The 24,092-nt window shown below is 40.6% G+C and overlaps 1 protein-coding gene across 1 annotated transcript; it reads right to left on the bottom strand.

Annotated features, from left to right (window-relative positions):
- Nucleotides 1-819: 819 nt before the first annotated feature.
- Nucleotides 820-14,690, bottom strand: EIF3E (eukaryotic translation initiation factor 3 subunit E). Its single transcript, XM_009898192.2, has 13 exons — nucleotides 14,573-14,690; nucleotides 13,072-13,186; nucleotides 11,545-11,662; nucleotides 9,651-9,693; nucleotides 8,972-9,076; nucleotides 7,702-7,827; nucleotides 6,962-7,086; nucleotides 6,022-6,148; nucleotides 5,294-5,395; nucleotides 4,404-4,513; nucleotides 2,495-2,597; nucleotides 2,089-2,223; nucleotides 820-1,078 (listed from the first exon to the last, which is right to left on the bottom strand). The coding sequence occupies exons 1-13, from the start codon at nucleotides 14,660-14,662 to the stop codon at nucleotides 1,040-1,042; spliced, it is 1,338 nt and encodes a 445-aa protein (XP_009896494.1). The 5' UTR covers nucleotides 14,663-14,690; the 3' UTR covers nucleotides 820-1,039.
- Between the last annotated feature and the right edge of the window lie 9,402 nt (nucleotides 14,691-24,092).

Raw genomic sequence — 24,092 nt, 5'->3', positions numbered from 1 at the left:
AAACAAATTTCCACATGTAGATGAGTTCCAGAACTTTCAGAGCAAACAGGGGAAAAAGGTACAAGGATGGAATGAGGCGAAAGTTAACGTTCCACTCAACTTCAGATGCAAAACTGTATGTAGAGACAGGGTCTCGTTCCCAACATTCACATTCCCCTCACTGGTGAGTCACTACACTTCAGAGTCCTAACGGGGATCCTGAAGTTGCTGGCTTACAGGTGCCATGATTCATCTTGCAGTGCAGTGCGAAGTTCCAAGGAAACCCAGCAAAGAGCAAAACACCAGCTGAAAAAAAAATATCTAGAAACTTCAACCCCTTAATATTACAACAGTTGAACAATACAGGGTTTTGGGGCTTCAGGTTTGCATCATGAACCTTACTTCAGATTTCAAAATAAAAGATTTAAACCATACCCAACTCATTCATCACACTTTTGGAAAGTCTTTTTTCCCCTCTAAAACAAAAGCAAGATTAGAAATGAGGTTTAGACCAGGAAAAATCCTAAATCATAACCACACAAATCCACACAAGTTATACCGCATGTAGATTATGTCAGGTTTCATACAAGGTTGCACATGGCTCTACTCTGCCAAGCTTATTCTGTGGCTAAGAAGCAAAAACATGAAAGTGTAGGAAAGTATTTTCAGTTTGGCAAAATGTTCAGTGGGAAGCCATTAGTTTGTACCACCCTCTTTCAGGCTTGTGTGTGATGTTTGCAGTAACTGCCTGCTTCCAAATTCAGACAGCTCTGAGAGCAAAAGCATCACTTGGTACAAACAAATCTTACAGAATTTACATTTTAGATTTTGCAAACTGATCCTAAAATACTTCAGAACACCATTATGCTGAAAATCCCCCAATACAGCATAATTAACTCATTATTTAAGTTACAGAGATGCACAGACTGTTAATTAGCCAATTTTATTCAAATGCTGCTAGATGGAACACAATTATCTTTTCTCAAAAGAAGTTACATATTTATGTTCTTTTTCAGTCAAATGAAGACTGATTTTTTTCTTCCCCCTCTGCAGAAGTATTTCAGTAGAAGCCCGAGTCTTGAGTAGCCCAGTTAGGTGCCTAAACAATAAATAAATAAGGATCAGTAAAAAATAAGTTACTTAATTATCAGTTGGTTACTGAGTTTGAAAAAATATTAAACAATTTAAAATACTGACATATGGCTTAAAGATGGGAATATTGTTAATTAGTGAATGATATTCTAAGTTTAAAGCAAGTGTTGATATTGCAGAAAGACATTAAGTTGTACAACCTGAGTCCAAGCTAGTTGATTAGGTGGGTTGGATGATAGGTTGGACGCGATGATCTTAAAGGTCTCTTCCAACCTGGTATATTCTATTCTATTCTATTCTATTCTATTCTGAAACGTTCTAAAAGACTCCAAAGTAAATATAAAAATAATTTGGCAGCTACATTTAAAAAAGAAAATACAATCATTTTATGTTTCATGTACCCTTCCTTTAATAGAATAAACTAATCTACCAGTGGCCAAACAGTGAGAAAGCTTAAGTTCTAAGTATATATGGCTGGGCCCTTAGTGGACCTCAGAGTCATCCACCTTACACTGTTGACTCCATCACAAAGCTTTTCAGATTGAAAAGTGGTCAAAGGCAAACCCATGTCATCTTGTCCATTTCCTTAGTTTCACTGGTTCTACTCTAATCTCTGAATTATATTCTCCTTTATGTCATGAAATGGGTCTAGCAGTTAGGATTTTGAACAACTCCTCCTTCATGTTCCAGTCATAAGCATCATTCCTTCTTCTGTCACTACTGTATCTATATACACCCACAGATACTTTAAGTACAACTCACTTGAAAAAGGGAATACAATTACTTTTACAAATGCCACCCTTGAAAGCCAGCCCTCTTCAGGCAGTGAAGACCATTTAAAGGAGGCAGAGAATCAAATGTTGCTCGCTCCAAGAAAATAAACCTTTTCAATTTAACATGTAGTGCCAGAACTAGAAGTAGGCACATCTGATGAATTAAGGACAGGTTAAGAATTATACTTAAACATATCTCCTCACAGAGGTACCAGGAATTCTGAGAAATGTAACCTATACCAACCTCAGATCTACCGCTCTGATTCAATTTCTTCTCGATGTTCATAGCCAACATTTGACTACGAAAAGACAGGCTTTTGGTCTTCTCAATCACTTGCTGGTAAGGTGAGACTGCATTGTTGCCCATGACTACATGGCCCTGAAACAGACGAAACACAACAAATATAACAGTCTCTCAAAATGCATATGCCTCTAATTGAACACCTGCCTTCAGGGCTTTCACAAATCATCTTCACAGAAGATTAAAAAAGAATAAACTACGTCTGCTACACTTTATGGGCAAAGAAAAAAAACAAATAACCCACACAAACCCAAACCCAGCAGAAATAGAATTCACTGTTCCTAAACAAGGTAGAAGAAATTTTAATGAAAAATGCAACCAGTTCACTTGGATCCATCTATAGTCTTACCAGCTTTGAATCCAGCTTGGCATCTAATCGTGCATTTCGAATTAGATTGACAATCCATCTTTCTGCTTCTTCAGGAGTCATATTTAGTTTATCTGCCAGCATGCTAAAAGGAAGCAGAATGTAAAGGTGAAACAGAAGGCCCCTGATGCTGACAAACACAACTAGAGACTATGGAATGCAAAATAAATCAACACAAAGTGTGGTGCAGTCCAAGACCTGCACTCAATAAATGCATGTATCTGGGAAGCATTTTTTCAACTCATCAGTTGTAAAGCTTATGCACTCCTACACATCTCCCACCCCCACGACTCTACACTGGCACATTTTAAGTCCTGAAAGTAAACACTCAGTTATTCTGAACCATATAATCTTGTACTTAAATCTTGACAGTTTTTATACTTTCCTCTTAATCCTTGCTTACATAAACATTCCTTAGAAAATTGTCAGTTGTATTCTCACCACGACCTGAAACAGCAACCACCATTACACAGAGAACTACTGAACTGCTTTATTCTTACTTCAACTCTGCCAGCAGTCACTAAAGCTCAGACTAGTTTGTCCAGGTATGTGTTTCTCAGTAGCTCATTTAGCAATAAACTGCACTCTGAAAGGTTCAGGAACAAGAGCCAGAAGACAGCTTGGTATAGAAGATGTAACAGATACACTATGCCTATGGATTCAAGGAGGGATAGTGGGGTAGGACAGAAAGGGAAATTCTTAGTACAACAAGCAGTCTTGTCCAGGAATAATTTCTCCTGATGGTATTTCCTGAAGGTTTCCAACCAACTACTTTTGCTTCCTGCTGGCAGTTGGCTCACACAGAACATGTGTAATGCTCATTCTTCCATCAGCTTTCAGACTAAGGTAACAAACGTGAGGTAAGGGCTACAGATGTGACTATGCTGAGTTACACAAGAGGTGATTTCACACCATTTTACAGAACCTTGCTTAAACATACTTTTCTCCACCTGAAGAGTAGTCTTCCTCTTGATTATTGACATCAAGCAAACATATCAATTACCTCATCTCCCATCTATCTCCTGTATATTCCTGATCTCTCACACATCTTCCAACTATAATAGAAAATCCTACTTTTGTCAAGATACTAGTGTGAAGTGAGGTGAAGAAAAAAAACCCAACACAACAACCCCCAAAGTAACTTTCAATACTGAACTTACACTGAACTCATTGCAGTGACATAACACAAACAGGCAGCAAAGTATCTAGAGTTTGGCAAGGCAAGGGGAAATAAATTCCAACCACAGCTGCTACTGTTCCATTAGAACTGTTAATCTGTGGTCAATTAGCCACTGTACAGAGTTAAGGCAGACAAGAGAATATACAGTATCAGAGAGGCACATTTTGGAGGAATTATTAATCATTCAGGCAGAATAAAACAGATACTTCTATACGAAAACACTAAAAATTGCTTTCCTACCTTTGATTTTCTGATGTTAAGAACCTGACCCAAAATTAAAAGACATTTCAAACTGAAAGAACATGGGGTAGGGTGTATGCATGTTAGGGAAATTCTCAAACATTTCAGCACTATCAATAGGATTCAAATAAATCCTCCTCCAGATGACAATCAAAACAGCTATTGCCACTGCACTGAGGATTTAGTGACCTACCTTTGATTAAAGCATGAAACCTCCACCTTTGGAGACAATCAAGAACCAACTAGACAAGGCATTAAGCAGCAAAACAGTCAGCCTAGATAAACCAGAAGCACCTCCTCCACGTTAATGTAAGCGTATCACATCAGTGCGATAAAACGAGCAAGACAGCTGTCCCATTAAATTGTAGTGGAGGGATTGTCATCTGATGACTGTTCTCCTGCTGAAACTCGTGCTGTCAAGCAGCTGCCCAGGAGTGACCCCTCTGAAGGGTGTCAGGCTGCAGCTCTTACCCAATGCTGATGCACTGATGGATGCGGCAGAAGGTCTCAAATATGAAGAGCCGAGCGTTCTCTATGAAGTCCTCGAGGCACGCCACCAGGAAGAAATCATTCACAAGCACCTACAGGTGCAAACAGGGAAGTGCTTTAGTGGTAGATAGTCAAGTAAGCAAGATCAGTCCACCTAAGCCCCTTTCTTAATATGCTCCATGACTCAAAGAAAAAGCTACAACCTATCAGAAATTGTCATCGCTCTGCAGCTTGCTGAATTAAAATCACATGCTGACATCATCACTGAGGCCAGACTCGAGAGAAAGAGGTCTGCTGCTGTTATTCTAAGAGCCCTCTGACACAGAAGGACTCTTCTCCCTGCAGTTTGATTAGCACTCTCCTCACCATGTAAACTGCCTGCTCAGCAGTGCTAGCATGCCTGTGAAGCTCAGATTGCAGGACCCCAAGCCACACACAGTGAAAACAAGGATCCTAATCAGGATTAGGTGGCAATACTGATGAAAGCAAAAACAAACCAGAGCTGAAGTACTAGCACCAATGTTCAGTAATTAGAAATACTGGTACTACCACTTCTACACCAGTTAATCCAAGTGTTAAGTACCCTTAACTATTCATAGTAGATGAACTAATCTTTTTGCAGTAATGAATATTTAACTCTAATGTTATTTCACGTTACTCTTCACTACCCATCTTTCACTACAGCAGACAAATCCAATCTTTGCTTCAATTGCTTTTCAAACACTAATGGAAAACCTGAAGCTCAGCCAAATGCCTGATTACTGTTCATTTCTTGTTCTAGAACTTCTTGAAATGCAATTTTAAAGCTATACCCTTACTGCCAAGATCTTAAGTTAAAGGAAGAGGACTCTTGTAAATGTTATAAACCTTACAGTTTCACACTCTCTCAGCTTCTTCTGCGCACCATCAAAATCAAAATTAACGTACAAACATTCCACAAACTCTGTGATAGGGTCCCTGTACGTGTAGGACTCCTGCGAAAGAAATTAAGAACAGTATTAGAAAATCAAGGCCATGAGGTAACCTGAGCATTCCTTCTATTCCTCACACAAAACTGAACACTGGGAGCAAGCTCACATGCAAATCTTAAATAAAGTACAGTTGCCCTTTCCAACTTCTCTTCAATAGCTGAATAAATGTGATCTTTTTTTTTCAGCAGTGCCGTTTCACCTTCAGCATGTAGTGCTGCAGTCTTTGGGTTAGAAAATGTTAGAGGTTAAGATGGGTCTGTATCGAACCACCAAATTTCTTAAAATATGATACAGAGATTCTTCCCAAATTCTGATTTCAAAGATCACTCCAACATCAAAGCCTCCGTACTTCAAACTGAATGATCATTCAGTTTACACAGCCAACACAAATAATGCTACTTTCCATTCACAAAATGACTGAGTTCATTCTAGCATCACAGGAAGAACTCAGCTTTAACTACAAGGCATCCTCCCATCAACTGACATGCACTTTACGTCACAGTGAAAAATTAGTGCAAGGAGAGTGAGCACCAAAATGCATACGAAGTCCTAAATCCACCACATATTAGAAGAAAATCACAAGTCTCAATAACAAAGGACAGCCAATACGAGGTATTTCAGTCCTTTACCTGTTGAATAACCTTGACTAGATCTTTCAGCACTTGTCTGCGCTTTCTGACATCCTTATTTGTTATGACTGCAGTAGTCAGATATCTGAGGATATGTGGGCACATTGTTTGAATGGCATTAAGATACCTAGAAAGCAAACATACAGATAAAGCCCAGATAATGCAATTTTGCATCCTAACCATTCATGATAAATAGGCTATGCACCTTTCATGCAATACAATACCAGGACTTGTGACCGACCACTTATTCAAATACAGAAGGGTGAGTTATTTTTGTTAACCAAAAGGTTATGCCTTTTGGGATGGGGAGGAGGGAAGAAAGCAACAGGAAGAGGCATCAGCCTGCTAGGGAGAAAATATCTGGGGCTTAGCACTGCAAAAGTGTTGGGGTTTTTTTGCAGTCCATGTGCTAAGTTCAGGTCAACACTGGCCTAAGCTGTCAGATAGGCTGATTCCACAAGAGGGGATTGCATGGGCACCCAGAACCACAGAAGTATCTTTGCATCCAAGCTTGCAACTTTCCTGAGAAGTACAGGTTCAAAAGAAGAAAGTCCACTACACATTACCAGTATGAGATCACATTTTCCTCAAGAACCCTTCTGAAATTCATTTTTGTAAAAATCAAAATAGAACAGTACTTCCCCCTACAGCTCTAAAACATACGGTAGGAGTCGGTAACATAAGCACACCCTGTTATCCTACACCCTTAAAGCATGGAAAAAACACCCACAGTTCTTCCTCCTTCACTTCTCATGAAGGGCAATATATCACGAAAAGCAGACCATACACAAAAATGAGAAAAGCGGCTTGGAAAAAACCATTCAAAATGCTGTATGGCTGGAACTTCTAGCTTTGGGTTCAAACCCTCTGACACGCTTGCATAGTCAACATCTCCCTTCATTTGGATTGACAGACCCCAACATAGCACAACACAGCTTACTGTGGCTGGTAGAGGAAAAGGTCAATGATATTGTCTCTCCCTTTAGGATGATTAAAGAACACGAACAAAGACCAGTGGATGAGCCATGTTCTTTGCTGAAGAGACTGCAGTGGAGAGCTGACAGACTAAAAGAAACACATAACATTGGTGTAAGTCAAAAGAAATTTGCACAGATAGCCTGCATGAAAACTACTGCATGGAGAACTGCAATTGCTCATATACTTGTGATCTTCCACTGACTCCTTTTAGCTGTTACCACTCTCAGGCTGAGTTTTACCTCCAGCTTTTCAACCTGCCATCTGTTAAAGATGAACCTGCTGAAAGCCCTAACCAAGATGTACTTGCAATATTGTGTTCTAAATCGACAAAAATCTGTATTGTTATAGTGAGAGCATAGATTTTAGTTCTCCATGGATAATTCATGACTTCCCTTTTTAATCCTCAATTTTATTTCTCAGATTCCCTCTTCAGATGTAATCTAAGGCACTACTTGGCTTCTCAAGCCAAGTTTAATGGAAATACCTTAAAAGCTCTTAGCTATGCTTCCAAACAAGGAATCTGAAATGAAAGTTTGACTATTTCTTCACAAGCACCTTTCAACTCTCCCATTATTTTTATGAAAATATCTAAGGAAAAGGTGGTAAACCACTCCTAAACAAGACTGCAATTGATGAATAATAAAACTTGAACACTAACACCTCTAACCTCTCACCTTACTGACACAATCAGGTTCTACTTACATTGTTATCTATTGTCTCCTTAAGTCTTGTGAGGTCTTCCATGGCTGCATCCCAATTCTGCATCAGGATTTCAGATGCCAGTTTTCCCCACAGAGAACTCAGAGCATTTCTGTCCGTTGCTGGAACCTATTTTCAATGAAAGCAAAGTCATGATCTTTGTATTTTTCTTAAAATTATTATTTACTTCAAAAAATGAGAAAGCTATTTGCTGACAGCATTTTTAATTGATTGAAGACACATTTGCCAACTTTGCTTCTTTAGTTGTGGTAAAGGAGTTATTTACTCTAGCAGTAAGGAAATTTGGGCAAGCTATGGGTATTTTCAGGTGCAACTAGAAGTTAAACAAGAAACAAGCCTCATACATGAACCAGCACATGTTTTCAGCAATCAGTCCACGTACCTACCAGAGCTACAGAGTTTAGAAATCTTTCAGACAAAGGTGCTAATCTCACAGGTACTTGGAGTTGAGGGGTTCACATGCACTGTGCTGGCTCCGAATCACAACTGCAGTCAGCTACTCACTGCAGCTGTTGCAGCTATAATATCTGGATTGTCAGGCAGTTACCTTCAGTTTCCATTTCTTAGTAAAATGGCACAGTCACTGATCACCAACAATAAATCTCCTGTGTTGAGACTCTTACAAGACAATGTATCTTCATTCCCAACATTCATTCCCATCATTAGCAAATGATACAAATTACAACAACACAAGAAGAGCTGCTTCAGAGATAATAGATCTGGTTCTAAATTCTCGTTTAAGCTGCTTCCTAAGCAGATGACTTCTACTCTTAAATCCATCATAAAATTCAAGAGAAGGCAGCTGAGAGTTCAGAGAAGCTTACAGTTGACCACTACAACTACATTCAAGCTTTTCCCTCCTGTTGAGTACATCTGTGCACAAGAACAAGTGTTCAGTTTGCTGTGGAAAACTCCTTGGGAGGCTTTTTCTTAAAAAAAAAAAAAATATTTTCCACAATACCTTTACAGTGAGGAAAGAAGTATTCCTACATTAAATGCTGCCACAAGACCTACATATTTAAAATGATAGTTCTGAATTAAATATGAAAGCACCAGAACTGCAGGACAGCAGTCAGTGGCAATGATTATTAACAACTACTTTCAAGTTTTCTTTGGTACACAGTACTTGTCTCATAAAAACTCACAAGTGTTATATTTTAAGGAGCAGTAAAAGACAATTTTCTGTCTAAGTATTTCTTTGAAAAATGAACAAACCACAAAGCCCCAAACCAAACACACACCCAGAACTTACCAGAACTCTAAAGAAGTAGAGATATTCTGCAGCTCCTGAGTAGTTGCCACATTCATACTGGAATTTTGCATACCTGTAGAGGGTATCTAGGTACTCCTGCCTAAACTGAAAAGGAAGACAAACCAAAAAGAAGGCAAAAGCTCTTCTTTATCAGGAAAACAAGAAACATGCCCCTCCAAGCCAAGTAGTCTTTGAAATTTTTAGCTCCTTCAAAAGACATTGTACACGGTAAAGACAATAGAAAGTTAAACTCCTAATCCATGCCACGGAATTAAAGATTATACCAACACTGGCAAAAAGATGGAATTCTGTACGAAAGCACATCTTAGTAACAAGGATGCAGCTAACATTAAGCTCCAGCTTTGTTTGTATAAAAACAAAAAGTTCAAAGGCAGTCTAATAAAATGCATTAACGTTAGAAATTCTGCCTATTAGCTACACTGACAGGAGACAGGTCAAAATGCTAGTGCATAGCTGGCCAAAGCTGTTGGCTATGAGGGAGGTTGGGTAGAGACTTAGAACTATATTCAAACAGGAAAGAATTAAAACACTTGCACCATGGAGGTTGGGTAGAGACTTAGAACTATATTCAAACAGGAAAGAATTAAAACACTTACACCATAGAGGTTGGGTAGAGACTTAGAACTGTATTCAAACAGGAAAGAATTAAAACACTTACACCATGCTTCTCAGCTAAATAGTCAAAGAGCATCCGACCGTCCCTGTAATAGAAAGGTAAAAGGAACTGTTTTTACAAACACATTTGTCACCACGCAAACACACTACGCAACACAACACAACCTTTATCTGCGCAAAGTAAAAGCCAGAGTGTCAAGCTGAAGTGATATGCCCCTCCACTTGTGCAAAATCCACTTGTGCAGATATAGAGCCAACTACCCCTGAAGTGTCACTACGTAAGAAGTCTCAAAATCTTAAAATTATTACAGCTTTAAATAAAGAGTGTCACCTGCAACAATAACTAAAGTTAACAGAGGTGGGAGGGTGCATTAGAATTTGATGGAATCCTTAGCTTTTCAGTATGGAAGTTCAATTCTTACTTTGAGCTCTTCCCACTCTCATATACAAATTCCACAACAGCATCTCTAATCAAACAGGTTGAATTTAGCAGGAGACAGAGGACTAAAAATGGCAACAACTGAAGCAGAATTGAATTCAAGGAAATTTATCCCATTGTTGGCACTGGAACACAATGGTTAGCCAGAATACCTCTACCACAAACAACATCAACAAAATGCAAACTTAGAGCTCAGTATTGTTATTTTTTAATAACTAATTCACACACAATCACATTTCCAAAGCTGGTCTTCCCTCTAATTCTCAACCCACACGCACTCAACCTGATCACCCTTGATCTCTAGTTCCACGGCATCTAGCGCCTCCCTGATGTACAGGGCCACCCCCTCCACCCCTTCTCCCTCACATGTCTCTCCTGAAGAGCCTGTAGCCATCAATTACAGTGATGTGAGTCATTACTGTCATCACAGTCATGTGGTGCCACCACGTTTCTGTGATGGCAACTACATCATAACTTTCCTGCTGTTACAAGGCTCCCAGCTCCTCTTGTTCGTTACCCATGCTGCATGCATTAGTGTACACGCACTTCAGCTGGGCTTCTGGTTTCACCCCTGACTCCAGCTTACCACCCTCCCCCCTTCAAATCTAGTTTAAAGCCCTGTCAATGAGATGTACCAAAAAAAAAAAAATCATTCTACTTCAGTCACTCCCATATGCAAAGTGAGAAGAAACTGAGTAAGTCTTTAAAAGATTATTAGGAACACTATCTTACATCAACAAGTTGGCAAGTTTTGGAGAGGATAAGGGAGGAAGGAGTCCTAAAAACAATGTGTGCTATGAGGCTGAAAGGAAGCCACCAGGCCTGACTAAGAAAGAATACATAGAATAAACCAGGTTGGAAGAGACCTTCAAGATCATCGCGTCCAACCCATCAACCAATCCAACACCACCCAAACAACTAACCCACGGCACCAAGCACCCCATCAAGTCTCCTCCTGAAAACCTCCAGTGATGGCGACTCCACCACCTCCCCAGGCAGCCCGTTCCAATGGGCAATCACTCTTTCTGTATAGAACTTTTTCCTAACATCCAGCCTCTGTGAAGGGGAAACAAGCAAGAGGGTAGACAGTGTACTAGTAAAGACAATCTGAATTGTTTCAGCCCATGTTTCCTCTCACAAATCTCAAACATTCCCCCACCAAAAATATAAAATGAAATTGGACTCGATGATCCTTGGGGTCTCTTCCAACCTTAGTTATACTGTAAAAAAACACCAAACAACATCCCCCAATTCCCACAGAACCAACCTCAGCTGAGGTTTGACTGCACTGAATGATGTCTGCCATGTCCCAAGCTGCTTCACAAATATTAAGAACAACAGAGTTGCCTTATGCACAGCAGACAGAATAAATTACGTCTAGCAATTCCAATTACCTAATCACAGCCACTACTTAAACACTGTCTTCGCTGTCGCTACAGAGTGCTGCTATCATCACCACCTAAGAGGTACCATGCTGAGAATTTTCATTAGCAATTACCTAGTGGACTGCATTTGCCTTGTAGTCTCTGGGTCCTCAAACATCTTGACTATAGGTTCAGTTTCAGCCTGAAGCTGCTTCAGCTGTGCAACGACAGTAGTTCTCTTCTCCCGCAAAGCTAAAAGACACAAACAAAACGGACTTTTATGTAATAGGCTACGTTTTTACAGAAACCAACCCGGAACTGCACAGTGCTGGCAGCACATTTGAACATCTTCCCAATTCTTACTTCACTTGTCCTCTCAGTGAAGTCACAAAACCAGAGCTATCTAACACATCATTAACTTAAAGTGTCTGAGATTCGGCTCCTTTCCTCCTTTGTGGAGTTCTATCAAGCCACTGAAGAGCAAGTGTAACTGCAGAGCTCTGTATCAGACAAGGTATCTTCAGGCTTCCACAAACCATCTCAGTTTGTACATGCCACGTGAACTTGGAGAAATGCAAACAGTACTATGATACCAGTAATAGTAATTTTTCCTCTAACTGACCAGGTTCTGAAAGTTTATTTTAAGAATACTTAACTGAAATTTGACAGGAACAATTTAAAGCAGCTCAATAACCAAAATTGTTTTGAACACTGTACATGTTTTAATAAAACATTAAACCCTTAATGAAAACAGAACCAACAGGTTTAGTGCTCTATCACACAGACCCAAAGCTCCTCACCAAGTGCTACCAGTGCAATAAAATGAACACGTGAATAAAATTCAGGAAAGCCTATACACTTGAACTCTGAAGAAAATACAGCAGCACCCCAAGACTGGCCCCATAACGCAGAAACATATGGGATCAGAGTAACCAAGACCATATTCCAGGAGAGAACAATGTGGAGGAAGCTGTGAGCCACACACCAGGACACTCCATGTCACAGTGAGTCTATTAGACAGTTATTTTGTGATTTTACTACATAGGTAACTGTAAAGGAGGTCCAAAGTAGGTAATACCACAACAGCGACCCAGCCTAAACCTAACAATGACTTGCCTGATAGGGAGTGTTCCAATAAGGAGAAATTACCTCCAACTTCTGATGAATCTTGAAATTATAAGAAAAGGGGGAAACAGAGGAAAGAAAACATTCAGGCGACTTACTAAGAGTATGAAAATGTTCTCCTGTGACATCTCCTGGCTGTGTAATTTTAAGCTGATCTCACAGAAGACAAGATAAAAGCAGCTATAAATTGTTCAGTGCAAGTGAATTTAGCTTTGAGGACTTACAACAGTGAGGGCTTATAAAAAAACAGGGTAAAAGTCTAATGGAATTATTGATTCCACAAATCAAACCAAACTCCCTCTACATATATTCAGTAAGTGTTGATACACGAAGATGACACATCAGAAATCTCAAACTTAAGATCTTATAATAGAAAACTGTACCAGCAAACACTCTGAACAATTGACTCAATGTGCATTTACCTCTGCTAATTTCATACTGCTGAATGTAAGAAACAGGTCAAACAACAGTAAGCCATCATCATTTTTAGATAGAGAACTTGTAAGCCAACTATCACTTTTAAATGAGCAGCTTACCATGTGGAATTTCATCAGAATACAGATTTTTGTACACATCCATAGCAAAATCCACCATGTTCGTGTCACTAAGGAGATCCAGTTTTCCTTGGAGTAGCTCTTTTTCATTGTATATCTGAAATGGGAATCAAGAGACTGCTATGAAGACTAGTAAACAGCTTCCAATTCATACTATGTAATTATCTTTACAGCTTAGTTTATTTAGGGGGTTTTGTCTAAAGAAATAATTTTAAACATCAAATGTCAGAGCGTTGCAAGACCTTGCAGTTGTCATTTAGCATGTTCACTCTACAGCCTCTCTACATTTCCAGTCCTGGCAAGACACCAGCAGCTTCCTGCTACTTACAAATGCAGAAACTTCAATGACTACTTAAAAAACAGGCGAAGTTTTTAGATTGCTGATCTTCTAAGACAAATATAAATTCCTATTACAGCTCACGGAGGAAAAAAGTCAATTTCCAAGAACTACAGATACGTTACAAAATGAAACCTTGATCAGATTTTTCTTTCAAAGTAGTGAATACTTTCTGCTGAATACAGGCTAAACAGAGGATAGTCAAGTAATTTAAAGTGGATCTCAGAAAAGATACTGCAGATCCAGTATAATTTAATCGTAGCATGATTCATTCAAAACGTGTTGTTAGGTCTGTAACACAGGACCAAATTTAACTTAGCTTGGGTAATTACATGGTATTCGCCTAAACCTGCAAAGCTGTTTTTTAAAATTCTAAACCCGTAATTTATCCATGAGTGCTAAACTGCTATTATGTCTTCAAGATGTAGGTAGGGGCCTCAACCAGTGTACACTTCAGAAGTTCATTTGCATGATGGCTTTAACTACAGTTCATCACACCACATTTAGGGATGTCGCAGAACCTTCAGAAGTTTAATTTGGCTCTGGACATCGTGTTGCTGAAGATTAAAACTAAAAAAATAACACTCACTTTTGGCTTAAATACAAATTCGTGATGACAACGGTTTAAAGTTGACTAACAACACTATCTACACTGATGCAAACACACACACCGCCCTGCAACTCCACGGCTGAAGGGAAAAACCAGTGACAAGGGCCGCGAGGTAATGAGGGCAGAAAACGAACGGCGACTATGACGGGGAGGAAGAGCTTTAACTTTTCCCTTCCCCGAATACCAAGAAAGGAAAGAAACTGCGCCAAATCCGAGGAGTCTCCCCTGCCTAGTAGTGGAGAAGCGGCAGCCCCAGGCCTCCCCTTGGCCCACAGCCCTGCTCGTCTTCCCTCCCCGCCGAGAAACCCGCACGCCTCTTCCTCGCCCTCTCGCCACGCGCCGCAGAAACGCCAAGCTCCTCCTTCAGGAAGCGAGCTCCTGACGGGCCGCGATCAGGCCGCGCAGCGCCCGAAGCAGGAGGCGGCCACGCCGCGCCCCGGCCCCTGAGAGCCACCAGCAGCCGGCGGTCCTGTTCGCCGATTCTCTACTGCCCAAGCTCCGGAACCGGCTCTCCCACCTCCGGCACGGCCACGTACCTCTTTGACGGACAGGAACTCCAGCAGCGGGAAGACCAAGTGGCGGTCCAAGAAGTGCGCGATCTTGGTGGTCAAGTCGTACTCCGCCATCTTGGGGCCGTGAGAGAAAGAGAGAGAGGCGGGGCCGGGGGTGGGCCGGGGGTGCGCCGGGAGGCGGCGGCCGGCCGCGGCTCTATAGCCGTGCGCCTGCGTGGCCCGGCCCGGCCGAAGGCGTGGAGCTGTCACCGGCGTCTGCGGCCGTGACGTGTTCGTAGCGGTGGAAGGGGGTGGGACGGTTGGTCCCGGGCGCCTGGCAGAGGGATGCGAATAGGCTTTCGGCGAGGTGCTTAGGTCTTCTGCTTTGTCGATGCGCGGGCAGGGGCAGGGGCCGCGCTGGTTGCCGCTCCTTCGCTTGAGGAGCTGTAGCGCCCGGCTGGCTGCGCGGGTACCGGCGCAGGGCTCGGGTTGGGGGAAGGCGCTAGTATGGTGCGTTAGTGAGTGCTTCTAGACAGTTCTGTTTCGAGGTGGGCTCAGCTTACCAAACCCCTATTGCTAAAGTAGTGAATTTCTCCTAAAAGCATTGCAGAGTGTCTTTGAGGTGTGAGCCCAGCCCCATCGCTTCGTGTGCAGTGAGCAGCTTGATTTGATTTCATACAGTGAAAGGAACCGGAGGGAGGCCTGAGCTGGCTTTGGCACCACTTCCTAAGTGTTTCTCCATGTTGACCATGTTCTGAACTCTTGGTGGTGAGGGTGTGATGTGATGTAATAAGGATAATAACTTACGTAGTGAAATGTAAATGAGTGTGGAATGTTTTGTGGAGTGCAGCAGTTCCCCTGCTTCCCTTGCTGCTGTTGATGATAACTTGGGTATTTCATGTGGTCAGAGTAAGGAAAAGAGCAACTTCACCATGGTGTTAGCTCACCAGAACACGAAAAGATTAAAAGGTAATTTTATAATTTGTAAGTTTTCTGCCTTTTTTTGTGAGGGCATGATTGTCGCAGTTGGTTCCTGTAAGTCAAGCCTCATCTCGTTAAGTATGGCTCAAGCCTTTGGCACAAGGAGACTCCTCCCTCCACGAGCAGAGGGATAAACCATTTTCTTAGTGAATCACATAACTACATAACATGCTATAGTCAGTTCTAAAGTATGTTCTCAAGTTTTCAGCCAAACATAGGTTTTTGTAGAATAGGTAAATGGAAAACTTTCCCCCTCCCCTCTACAAAGGTAATGAAGAACACAGGAAGCAAGGAGGTAATTACTGCATAAGGAAGGGGGTTTTATATGTACATTCCACTTGTGGGGAAAGTCATCCCTTTCTCATAGGGAACAAATACAGGGTATATGTCAAAATAAAGGCATAAGAGTTGATTTTCTTTCACATGTAGATATCCCTGCTGACCAACATCTTCTAAAAGGATATATCTTGTGTTACTGGGTTAAAATTATAATTGCAAGGAGAATCATATGACTTGTGGGTTTGAGCCTTTTCTTAGTCTGCTGATTTGCTTTATTTATAGAATGCTGTATGTATCAAAGGAATGGAGCGGGGAACCTTTTCTGCAGCAGTAGTCTCTTTCCACCTCGTGGTACAATTTTGATTTTTGTTCATCAAAGTATCAAGGTAGGAGAAAGTATAATTTGATTTGAAAATAGCAAATTCATCTTTGGTGTTACCACCTTGTCTAATGCTGTGCTTTCAAGAGCAATTTGAAAGGCCTGTTAAAAGGCAGAACTAGGTCTGAAAATTACAAAATAATTCAAGTGAGCTTAGTTGGATTTCTTAGGAATAAATGAATTTGGCTCTGTAAGTATGACATAGCACACTTTAAATATACAGAACAAGGCAAAGGAAATCGTAAGTAAAGCTTTTAATCCCAGAGCACTGGAATCAGTGAGGAATGGCATAACTTAATCTCAAATCTTTGTTATTGGTGATGATGGATGAGCATGAAAGAAACCAGCTTTGTTTTCCAATCTCAAGTTGCTCACAGGAGAGAGATTTGAAAAAATACAGTTGGAGTTCAAGTATATTTGAGCTGGAGAACAGAGAAGCAAATGAAGCTTTTCAAAATAAGCATGTTCTAAACTTAATTTTTGAAACAGCATTATACATTCAGGGGTACAATAAATCATAGGTTAAGTAACTTGACATTGTTACTCCTTCAATTTGTTAAAAAAAAAAATTAAAAAAGGAAATAAAGTGGGAAAGATTTTAAAATGTTACATCCTCAGGAAGTATTTGGAGAAACTTAATAGGTTTATATGAAAAAGTTCTAACATAATCAATGTACAACAGCTTGTAGTGAATACTGTTTCCTAAGTTTCTATCTGGAAAAAAACTCTACATGCTGATGAACAGCAAGCAGCTTTTAATGTGTATTCTTTCTCTGTCCTTGACTTGCATCAGTTTACATTTGGTTATGAAAAAACAAACATTTATGGAATGATTGTACATGCAAGTCTGGGTTGAAGGCAGTACAGGTATTTATCTCTTTAGGCTATTTCAAACAATCATTTGATGCAACCTGAATTTGATATAAACCTGGCTGTAGCCACGAGTTTTGTGGCATTCGTTCCTCTTACAGAGTCTGGGTTTCGGTGGGTTTGCTTTAAAGTGTCTAACATCGTTTTCAGGTATTTTAGGAAGAGCTTACAATTGAAACTAAGAGCACTCTCTTTAAATAGATGGTTTCCTGAGAGCTTCATATTTACCTGCATTTACTGAAGAAATAATTCGTAATTTCTCAGTATTGTTTGTTGATGACTCTGCTGCTTTGTTAACTGCGTTGTTAATCAGTGTCCAGGCTGCCCCTAGTAACATGGAGGGTGGGGTGTCAGAGTTGACAGCCCCATCCATATGTGTTCTCTCACCCCATTCTGTTATGGGGCAGGACCAGGGCTGGCAAGCGTAGTCCTGTCTGCTTCACAGAAGCAAATAGCTTGGGAAAGGGTGATGGTGAATTCTTGCAAATAGTGCTAGATGCCCTTGTTTTTTTAGAAACAAAGGAACTGTTATGGGCTGCAGAGTTCCAGCTTGTAATATTCCTGGGCAAGACAGAGTAACCAACAGCCTGCAGTCCATCTGGGTACCTGGGGTTATTCCAGAAGCAACAAGATTAGAGCTTTTAACCTATACTAGATTATTTTGTACACGCTTGTTCCCAGACTTGTGTTCTGTAGGTCTCGAGTTCTTTGCCTAGCAGAGAGGTCACTGCTAGTCTGGAAACTGGCGTCAAAGCTGTGTTGGATTGTAGTGTGCTCCTTCTCACTGGCTTTGGGTGTTGTAGACCAAGGTCCCTGAGCACCCCCTGGCAGTTGCTTGCACACATACCATGAGATCTCCAGGACTTTCCTCCAGCTAGGATTTTCACTACCTTTTTTTCCCGGGCCCCTTTTTTCTGTCCAAAGCCATGTTGTCTTTTCAGGGAACCCTTCTCTGAGGCCCCTAGCCTACCATTTTCTCAAGTAGTCTGTGTGGAGAAACACAATGCATGTTCAGCCTCCTAATTGGGGGTTATGTCTCTGTTAATTGGAGGAGTTGGGATGTGCAACTACTAAGTCCTGTTTTAATCAAAATTTGTAGCCAGACTGTACTGGTTGACAATAGGGAACAGCATTCTTCTTGAGAGTTCAAACATTCACACAGGTACAGACCTGGTTATCAGCTGCCTGCTAGTGTTTAAACTCTTTTTCCCCTACAATGGTAATGCATCAAAGATGCCTGGAAATGCAAAAAGAAACCATCACTGGTCTCAGGCTTTGTCCATGGGAAGTGGACTGAGTCACCATGCTAACTACAAGAAAAACATTCCAGTCTTACAGTGCTCCTTGTACTCATCTCAAATTAACTTCTCCAGGAGGGATAACATTTTAGGCGCATTTGTTGAGGAGGAAAATTGAAGCAGGGAGTTGATAAAGACTTACTCAGAGCTAGCACAATAGATTGGTGGCAGAACCAAGGAAAGAGGAAGAGAGCTGACCTCAGTCTGGTCTCTTGCAGTACTTAATTGTTGTAGGGGCCTCCAGTTGGTAATGAGTCTAAGACAGTGGAAAGCAGAATTTCTCACGGTGGTGGGGGTTGTGGTGAAGATGTTCATTTCTCTTCTTTTGTTCAAGAGCTGTCTTTGAAGGCATTGTTCTCCCACAGCTGCAGTAGCCTACATTCATTGTGATAATTGTGGGACAATATGTAGAGTGGATGATTGATACATGAGATAAAGTTGTGTAAGAATATTACTAGAAGATCATATGGAGATAATAAATTATGTAAAGCCAGCTCAAAGAAATAAGCTAAGGACAATTTTTGTGGGGTGCAATGTGGGAGATGGTACAGCAGATCCAAATAGGGATAAAAGTTGGTAAGAGGAACAGCAACTAAGACATGTCACATAACAGGACATAAGCTGAAGTATTACAGATAGGTAAGGCAGAAAAAAACACAGCAGGTCGCTCATGAACAGAAAATGAAACATTCTTTATGCTCATGAAGAGCTCTGTACTCCTCATACACCTGTCATCTTTTTTCCATATCAGAAGGCGGTTTACATTTTGATTTGGCAGGAAATCCAGGGAGGCTCTGGGTATTTGGGAAGCTGGAACCAAGAGACACTACAGAGCTTGCAGAGCAATCTAGGTACTTCCAAAGAGACAGGAAGGTGCACGAGTAGAGAGACTGCTGCCTCACAAAATGTGGGATGAACTCAGTGCCTTTGAAGCAGAACACATGCAGGTAGGAGGCAGTCTCCTACACTCATGCAGCATATAGACAGTAGTGAGCAGGGAGAGTTTCTTCTGGGTTTTTCATTTGTTGGGGTGTTTTGGTTTTCTTGAGACACCCTCTATAAATTTCTTACCATCTCTGGGCTAAGGTTTTTGAGACCCAAGTATTCCACATTTTTCAGCTCTTTCTACTCTTGCTGTTAATCAGTTGTACTGCATGGCCTGGACAGTTTGAACTCTCAGTGAATTTAAAGAGCATCTTGAAAGATTTTATAAGAAGGTTGAAGTAGATAACAAAAGGGAAGAAGCCTGAAGTGAGGAGAGATTATTATTACTAAAGGAGTATCTGAAGATACTGAGTAACTTGCTATTAACATCCATCTACTGAGTCCACCACTTAAGGGTTTTAGCAGACACTGTAATAAACATGCCTGCTTTAGGGGCAAACAGTGGAAGGAATGTTACAGGCACTCCTGTCAAATGATCACATTCCCTCTGTGGTCCTGGGCTTCTCTCAGAACCCTTTCACAATAGAGAGATTAGCTACTGATTTAAGATACTGTGATTGCCTCTCCCTCTACAAACTGGCTCAGAATCCCCATTTGAAATACAGCCTCAGCAAGGAAGGAGGAGGGAAAGCTGACTTATCTTCTCACTCTTGTACACACCATACAATGTTGAGCTGCACAATCTGTATTAATATTTTCAGTCCACAGAATGTGATGTCTTAGATGTCAATTATCATTCCTTCCATGCCCAACAAGACTGGCGTTTTTAAATGTTCAGGATTGTATTACAGTATAACTAAGGTTGGAAGAGACCTTGAGGATCATCGAGCCCAACCTGTCTCCACAGACCTCATGACTAGACCATGGCACCAAGTGCCACGTCCAATCTCCTCTTCAACTCCTCCAGGGATGGTGATTCCACCACCTCCCTGGGCAGCACATTCCAATGGTGAACGACTCGTTTGGTGAAGAACTTTCTCCTCACTTCGAGTCTAAACCTCCCCTGGTGCAGCTTGAGACTGTGTCCTCTTGTTCTGGTGCTGGTTGCCTGGGAGAAGAGACCAACTGCCTCCTGGCCACAACCACCTTGCAGGTAGTTGTAGAGGGCAATGAGGTCACCCCTGAGCCTCCTCCAGGCTAAACAATCCCAGCTCCCTCAGCCTCTCCTCACAGGGCTGTGCTCAAGGCCTCTCCCCAGCCTTGTTGCCCTTCTCTGGACATGTTCAAGTGTCTTGATGTCCTTCTTAAACTGAGGGTCCCAGAACTGGACACAGGACTCAAGGTGCGGCCTAACCAATGCAGAGTACAGGGGCACAATGACCTCCCTGCTCCTGCTGGCCACACTATTCCTAATGCAGGCCAGGATGCCATTGGCCCTCTTGGCCACCTGGGCACACTGCTGGCTCATGTTTAGGTGGCTGTCAATCAGTACCCCCAGGTCCCTGTCCTTTTGGCAGCTCTCCAGCCACTCTGACTGGTCTCCTGTGACATGATACAGCCTCAGGGAGCTTGATCCAAATCTGTTGGAGGCATTGGAAAGATCAGTTGATTTCAGTGGATATTAGAGGGTCAGAAACAGCTACAGGATTTGGACCAGAGAATCAACATAGCAGGTAATACTAGTGCCTGCAGCAGTACGGTATTCTCCCCACTACACTAAATCACCTCAAGATACTCCAAGAGTTCCAGCTTTCCACTCCCTGAATGTTATGAAACTATGATATGTTTAAGTTGTTTGAAGCAAGCATTTCTGATGTTATGTGTTAAGTTTCATCCCACAGGGAAAATGTATCTCTGGGGAGTATTGTTTTGGTTGGTTGTTTTTTGCAAGCTGAGCTATTAGGCCCTGAAAAATGGCAGTGCTGATGTAATCTGAAATAGCATTTCCTGAAAGGCCGCATTAGAGCAATAGTCCAGGAGTCTAACAAGCCCCATTGTGAGAGTCATTTGTCATTTTATCCCTACAGGCAAATTTGTAAATGTTAGTGAAGGCAATTTGTCAAACCCTGCTCCAAATCCTGTTTACAAAATACTAGTACTTGGTAGATATTACTAGTGGTTCTTTTCAGCTTATTTTTGGTAAAAATAGCTTTGAATAGGACAGATGGGGAAGAAAGTGTCTAAAGGGAAATAGGTTTTGTACCTGCTTAATTATGAAGAAATAATTTTCGGTATAAATAGTTTCAAGCCAAGCCTGTACAGTTTTAGTCAGAAAGTCAGGGTGGTCTGTTGGTAAAAACTCCCTGTTCCAATAGCCAATACTTGGGAAACATGCAGTTATTTTAAACAGGATTGGTTTAAAAGAGGATGCTAGTGTATTGGTGGCTAAAAGTGTATCAGTTGTGCATCCTCCTGTTTTTGCTTCTCTAAATGCAAATGATACCTTGCAGTTCCAAAATGTCCTTGTCAGTATGTATTTCAATTAGTTATACTTGTAGATGGAAATTAATCTCCCAGTCTAGGGAATCCACCTACTTAACTCTGATGTAGTTTAATAAAGTTGACAAGTATTTGCAGTACTAGGAAAAAGGCTGGTATAAGAAGTCTGCCTTTACAGCAGCAAATGATTTGTGGTTATTGCTTTTTAACACTTTCTTTAAAGGATGATGGTACTCAATGCATGCAATTGAAAATCATATTCCAGTTAACTGTGGAATTAGCATTTTTACAGGGGGTTGGGTAAGAACTTTTCTTTTAAATTAGAGGAATTTATGGGGGGTTGTGTGTGTTTTTCATCAAGCTACTAGTTATTTTCTGACAGTGTGAAGAGTTTAGCTAGTTGAATTCATAGTAAACTTGTAGATTTATAGGGTCTGATTTAAAGTAGCCCTTAGATAAGTGATAATTTGCACAGTTTGGTAGCCAGTCTCTCCAATTCATAAAACATACTGAAACAAAAAAAGGGAGTACTTGTTTTCCTGAACTTTATCCAGCAAACTCTTCCCCAAAGATGGATCAAATCCTCTTTTAAAATTTATTCAGCATAAATGAATTAAATTGAAAACTGATTGTCTCACGGTTGGGAGAATTTCTCTGGAATGACTTGTAACACTTGCTAGGGATTAACCCCAAATCCCTGGCCCTGTTTTCCTTTGCACTGCCTCTTCTAGTGGCATCATTTGTTCACAGTAAGAAACTTCAGAGCCATTCATTTGGAGGTTGCTGAAAGACTTCACCTGTTGTTTAAGAGGTCTCTTCCAACCTTAGTGGTACTGAATACTGATTTTTTTTCTCTGAAAATGCAGATATGTTTAATATTAGACTCAATTCAGCAGTAAGAACTTTCTGAGAAGCAGTAAATCAATATTTATAAAGCTGAGTGTATGACTTGCACAAAAGCATGATTATTTTACTCTGAGCAGTAGAGGAGTTGTCGTGATTAAGTGGTAATTCCATTAACTTGATGTCAAAGCTACGCCTGCGTCTTTTCTACCAAAGACAAAAGCCCTTGTGAAAGTGCTTGCTCATTATCAAGAAATAATAGGATAATACTATGCAGTTAAGTGTGAAGAGTTTTAGTCTTACATCAACATGTTGATGATAAGCATAACATTAGCTTGTTGACATACTGAAGTCTTTAGAATAGTCATTTTAGATCAAACATTTGTAGAAGTTTTACAGAAGTCTCCATTTTAAGTCCAGATCATAGCCAAAAGGTGGCAGCATTCTATGCAATATTCATTTGAAAAACAGTATAAAAATGCATGTATTTATTGACACTTTGCTTCCAATATCAGATCAAACTGGATATTTATATCCTGAAAATAATGATAGTTTGAGAAAAGGACTTAGAATGAAACTTGAAGTGTCTTTCTTACACCTGAAAGATGGCAATAAAGAATCCATTAGGTAAAGGTTAAATTTTAGGTGTGTGATGTTTCACATGCTATCTACATTGTCTTTAAAAATAACTTCGGGGGCTCTGTGTTTTTACAGAATGCTGAAGAGTGTCAGAACTTCTCTAAGTCTTGGCAAAGATCATTTTACCTTCAAAAAGAGGAAAAATTTATCTGCGCATGCTTTTAATGTGAGCCAAAACTACTGCATTAAAAGTAATTTGTTTTATACACCCTAGAGATGTAATATTTTTCTTAAAGTGAGTATGAGCTTTTTTGTGCTGAGACAACAGTAAGTTGAAGAATTGTTGAAATACTGCTTTTTGTGCCTGCCAAGTTGCTTAGCTATACATCAGTGGTTTGTCTTGGAACACTTGGAGATAAACGTTCAAATACTAGTGGGAGAGAATGCTTGCAAGTGCAGTTATGGTCAATTAAATGTTTCCATGTAGTTATGTTAGATGTAAATATGACGTTACTGCAGTGACAGAATAAGGTTAAGTCAAATAGATATTTTGTTCATGTGGAATATTTTTTAAAATCTCTTCTTATAACAGCCTTTTTGAAATATTTAGGAATCAAAGACCTGTTTTGCTGTGGATTTGTTTCATTCTTTTCAATATTTAAAAGTTTTGATAAATGCTGTATGTGGGAGAGAAGAAAACTTGATTCAGAGGGCAGGACCTTGGAAATTAAACTGAAATGGTACTGGGTTTTAATATGCTTTCATATTTGTCTCCAGTAGAGTATCGTTCATGCCTATCTAGCTTTTGTAATGTCAAGCAAAACATGGTGGAGTTGCCAAGGGAACTGGAGTTATTAGGCCTTCAGATTAATCTCTGACTCGTCTCTTTTTTCCCACTTTATGTTTTGGAATAGCTCCCTCACTACATCTGTAAGGGCTGTTCCTTCAATAAGGGGCAAGACAACACGTTTTTTGTTAAAGAATCCTTTTGGTGCGCTCACATTTGACAGGA

The sequence above is a fragment of the Dryobates pubescens genome, chromosome 14 (genome assembly GCF_014839835.1).
Source record: "Dryobates pubescens isolate bDryPub1 chromosome 14, bDryPub1.pri, whole genome shotgun sequence".
NCBI classification, from domain to species: domain Eukaryota; kingdom Metazoa; phylum Chordata; class Aves; order Piciformes; family Picidae; genus Dryobates; species Dryobates pubescens.
Note: the sequence above shows the minus strand (reverse complement) of the source record. Positions and strands in the feature narration are given on the sequence as shown.